Source organism: Sardina pilchardus, chromosome 6 (assembly GCF_963854185.1).
Source record: "Sardina pilchardus chromosome 6, fSarPil1.1, whole genome shotgun sequence".
Lineage (NCBI taxonomy): Eukaryota > Metazoa > Chordata > Actinopteri > Clupeiformes > Clupeidae > Sardina > Sardina pilchardus.
This window is the reverse complement of record NC_084999.1, coordinates 23,464,713-23,469,712: the sequence shown is the minus strand read 5'-3', so window position 1 is coordinate 23,469,712 and position 5,000 is coordinate 23,464,713. Positions and strand designations below refer to the sequence as shown.

The window sequence follows — 5,000 nt, the reverse complement described above, 5'->3', positions numbered from 1 at the left end:
AGTGATTGAAACCGGTGTAGTGTATACACTACGTGTGTGTGTGTGTGTGTGTGTGTTTATGTATGTATGGTAGGAGAGATTGAAGGATAATCAGAACTCACACTAACAACAGGTTCACCCTTTCAACCTCACAGGAGAAGATCACCAAGGAAATGAACTTGGTCTTGGCCAATCAAGAAACAGTACAGGCGCAGATTGGCCAATTGGAGGGCGCCATCACTCAGATGGAGGTAAACAGGAAATGAGAGGGGAACTGGAGATGACCTCTCTGGTCAAGGCAATCAGCTAATGGTGTCTTTCCTCTCCCACATCTCTTCCCCCTTTCATTGTTCTACCTCTCCTCCATCATTTGCTCTTGATCTCTCCTTCACTGTCTGGTCCGGTAGCTACATTTGCTTTAATTTGCCTCCACTTTAATCTCTTTACTTCACTCACCTCTCTCTATCCTTTGCTTCCTTTCTTCTTGTCATTTCTTCCTGCCCTCTCACCCTCCGTTCACTTCTCCTTACACTCATAATTGTGTTGCATCTCGCTATTGTTTTGTCTAGTGCTCTTGATCTCTCTTTGCAGTTTGGGTGCACCTGTACAGTGAGGTTGCACATGAAAAACTGTTACCATACAGTATGTCCATTTATTCATCTATGTCTCTTTGTGTGTCTGGGTTTGTCTATGTGTGTGTGTGTGTGTGTGTGTGTGTGTGTGTGTGTGTGTGTGTGTGTGTGTGTGTGTTTGTGTGTGTAATGTCTATGTCTATCTGTACATGTCTCTGTACGTGTCTCTGTATGGTTGTGTGTGTGTTTGTGTGTGTGTGTGTGTGTGTGTGAACATTGGTGTCTCTGTACGTGTGTGTGTGTTTGTATGTTCATGTTTCTGTCTGTGTGTGTATATATACATTTGTGTGTACATGTCTCTGTATATATGTGTTTGCGTGTGTGTGTGTGTGTGTGTGTGCCTGCGTGTGTGTGTGTGTGCGCGTATGTGTATGTGTGCGTGTGCGTGTGTGCATCTGTGTGTGCGTGCATGTGTGTGTATGTGTGTGTGTGTGTGTGTGTGTGTGTGTGTGTGTGTGTGTGTGTGTGTGTGCAGCTGAACAGCAGCGTGGCTCAGGAGAAGCTGCTGGCCTGTGTGGACCAGCTGCGGGCGGCTCTGTCGGAGCGGCAGGCGGCGCTGGCCTCGGCGCTGGAGGGTTCGCGGGCGCGGCGGGCGGACAAGCTGGACGCCCAGCTCCAGGAGAAGCGCAGCCTGCTGGAGGACGCCGGCCTGGTCACCTACACCCACGAGCTGCTCAAGGAGACCGACCAGCCCTGCTTCGTCCAGGCCGCCCGCGTCACCCACTACAGGTACACAACACCGTTATCATCTCAGAGGGCAATTTAACACACAGTGTGTGTGTTTGTGTGTATGTTTGTGTGTACAGTATGTGTCTGTTGGGTGTCTGTCATCCACTACAGGTACATAACACCTTTATCGTCTTAGAGGGCAATTTAGCCCGCAGTGTGTGTGTGTGTGTTTATGTGTGTGTTTGTGTGTATGTGTCTGTTGGGTGTCTGTCATCCACTACAGGTACATAACACCTTTAGGTCTCAGAGGGCAAATTGGTTTGCGAAACCAGACGTAGTCATAGTCAGAATTTGACTGATACTGCTGGATTGGGAAGTGATTATGGGGTGTTGTTAAAATGAAGAACTCTGCGCATCAATCCTAATCATCTGCCGTCACAGGTGCTTCTCAGTAGGACCAGGAGAATCACATAGGAAGGAGACTGGAGCACACTGATCTCACTTGCAGTCTTTTATTGGTGCAAACAGAAGAGTAGACTAACGTTTCGACACTACTGTGTCTTCGTCAGAGTGATTATGGGGTGTTTCAGTTGACATGGGGGGGGGGAAATGCCCCTGCACTCAATCTGATAGACCTAACTAATCAGAACAATGAAGCAGCCTGAACAAAAACATCCTTTTTATCTATATTTTTTATTTTGTTTTCGATTGCTTTTTAAAGTCAATAGGTTGTCTTGTAGCCTACAACAGACACGACAGTAAAATCTAAGTGAAGGCTAGAGAAGTACAACACAGTACAGAATTGATACCAGAATCACAGGAGTCAAAAGAATGTCCCTGGCATCATCCAAGCCGAAGCCATACAAGTAAGGACACCACATCACCTTTGTAGATAGTCGCATAGGAAGAACAGCAAAGTGAAAGATGTACTGTACAGTAGCTGACAAAAGGTTGATATTTCAGTTCAATAATCTATCAAATTACACACCGATCAAATCAATTAATCAATGCAGTTGTAACTCCCAAAGTGTCCACAAACACCACTGAGTGCGTGCAGTGCACTGGAGTGCATTGGTCTGAGTAATACGAAAAGAGCAATGACTCTAATGGAGGACTGCACCTTTAATGGTGTGGTGTGGGTTCACACAGCTCTATGTCAGCGCTCCAAACCCCGGTGCAGGTGAGGCTGAAACCCCTGGGCTGCTGCGCTTCATTGCTGTCAGGAGAGCTAATAGCACGGGAGAGCTAGGAAGGGAGGCCTGAACACCGCATAGCTGATTTACATTTTCAACTTCATACACAGTGTGTGTGTGTGTGTGTGTGTGTGTGTGTGTGTGTGTGTGTGTGTGTGTGTGTGTGTGTATGTGTGTGTGTGTGTGTGTGTGTGTGTGTGTGTGTGTGTGTGTGTGTGTGTGTGTGTGTGTGTGTGTGTGAATGACTCACACACTATAGATATTTTTTTGTGTGTGTGAACGTGGGTGTGAATGTCTCACTCCTAAGTGCAAACCTTGTGTTTGAGTGTGTTGGTGTATGAGTGTGAGTGTGAGTGTGAGTGTGAGTGTGAGTGTGAGTGTGTGTGTGTGTGTGTGTGTGTGTGTGTGTGTGTGTGTGTGTGTGTGTGTGTGTGTGTGTGTGTGAATGACTCACACACTATAGATATTTTTTTGTGTGTGTGAACGTGGGTGTGAATGTCTCACTCCTAAGTGCAAACCTTGTGTTTGAGTGTGTTGGTGTATGAGTGTGAGTGTGAGTGTGAGTGTGAGTGTGAGTGTGAGTGTGAGTGTGTGTGTGTGTGTGTGTGTGTGTGTGTGTGTGTGTGTGTGTGTGTGTGTGTGTGTGTGAATGTGTGTGTGTGTGTGTGTGTGTGTGTGTGTGTGTGTGTGTGTGTGTGTGTGTGTGTGTGTGTTAGAGAGAGAGAGAGACTGGAGGTGAATTCTCCAACTTCTGTGTTTTTATGCAGTGTGTGTGTTGACGGTGCGTGTGTGTGCTGTCAGCATGCACATGACTAAAGTGGGAGCTGTGTGTGTATGTGTGTGCTGATGCTCTGTCAGCATGACTCATCAGAGAGGTTGCATATATTTCTTTTTGAATAATGCTTCATCTCTCCCCCCGCCCCTCTCTCTCTCTCTTTCTCTCTCTCGCTCCCTCTCGTTCTCTCTCTCTCTTCCTCCCCCCAGGCTGGTCAAGGCCATAGAGCACATGCAGAACTTCTCTCTCTCCGCCGATCCCTCGTTCAGACACTTCCAGACGGACGGATCCCGGGAACTCAAAGAGATCAGCAGCATGGAGTTTATACGAGGTTTATGTCACATCCATTACCACGAGCCCATCGTTTTGCATCTCATCATTCACCACTGAAAGACAGCCTTACAGTTTCTACATTTACATACACTCAAGTCATGCCTTATTTGTGTGTGTGTGTGTGTGTGTGTGTGTGTGTGTGTGTGTGTGTGAGATTAGACACACACATGTCTAGAGCTATCACTCTTTGTGAAACCATGTGGCTCAAAGCAAAGGACTCTGTTAAAACTCTTAATGTCATAATTGACAGTGATCTAAACTTTGACAGCTAATTCCAATAACCAAATCAGCTTTTTACCACCTTAAGAACATGACCAGACTGAGTGATTTTATGACACAACATGACTTGAAGAATCCTTTTTATGTTTTTATTCCTAGTAGGGTCAATTCGTGTAAGGGGCTCTTTACAGGCCAAAAAGACCGCAGAACAGATAAGATTCAAGTTGAAACATGCAGCTGCAAGGATTCTTTCCAAAACCAATGTTCTCCCAAGGGTTCTTACCAAAACCAATCTCTCTCCCATACTTAAGCCTGCACTGGCTTCCTGTAGTTTACTAAATTGATTTGAAATCACTAAATGTGTTGTGACCAAAGTACTTCTGAAATGCTTGAACAATATATTTCCCCCAGACCTCTCAGATGTCAGGAGAATCATTGGCAAAAAAACTTTGTCAGAACCAAATACATTGATATGCAGTTCAACTCTGGAACCAACTTCCAGATGGCATAAGAAGTGCCCCAACTGCTACCAATTTTTTTTTTTTTTTTTTTTAAAGACTGAAAGCAACAATGTTAGCGTTCTCCCAGTCTGATCATATGTTGGTACATGTATTGTTAATTAGCCTTTTATTTTCTCTATTTTACTTCTGCTACACAAGTAAAACTGCCTTGCCTTGCCTTAAAATTCATTTTATTAGGTATTTTCTTGAGTGGGGGGTGTGGGTGGGGTGGCACTTATACCAAAAAAAAATCCTTGATTTCTCTGTGACAAATACACTATGCGCTTCTGTCTTGCCATGCTGCAGCTCCATTGGCTCCCGTGATCGACACTCAGAAGACACTGGCCTATGACCAGCTGTATCTTTGCTGGCGACTGCCACAAGACTCCGCCCCTGCCTGGCACTACTCGGTGGAGTACCAGAGGAGAGTGGGCGGAGCCGGGTCAGTTTGGGGCGGGGTCAGGACTGAGGGCAAAGGGCCCAACTCGACCGGTGGTTGGCTGAGGATGGACGATGTGAGCGGGATGTGTGCGGTGATTGACAGGCTGGAGATGGACAGCGTGTACGTGCTGAGGGTGAGAGGCTGCAACAAGGCGGGCTTTGGGGACTACAGCGAGGAGGTGTACCTGCACACTCCACCTGCGCCAGGTGAGACAGAGACACACACAGACAGTGTACAGACACACACTCACACACACAC

General features: G+C 46.4%; 1 protein-coding gene across 1 annotated transcript in view; it reads left to right on the top strand.

The window, feature by feature from the left end:
• Positions 1-5,000, top strand: part of trim46a (tripartite motif containing 46a) — a 22,093-nt gene that overhangs the window by 7,636 nt on the left and 9,457 nt on the right. Inside the window, exons 6-9 of the mRNA XM_062539137.1 lie at positions 135-230; positions 1,087-1,340; positions 3,458-3,579; positions 4,607-4,948. Of these exons, the coding sequence (XP_062395121.1) occupies positions 135-230; positions 1,087-1,340; positions 3,458-3,579; positions 4,607-4,948 (814 nt within the window). The remainder of the gene's footprint in view (positions 1-134; positions 231-1,086; positions 1,341-3,457; positions 3,580-4,606; positions 4,949-5,000) is intronic.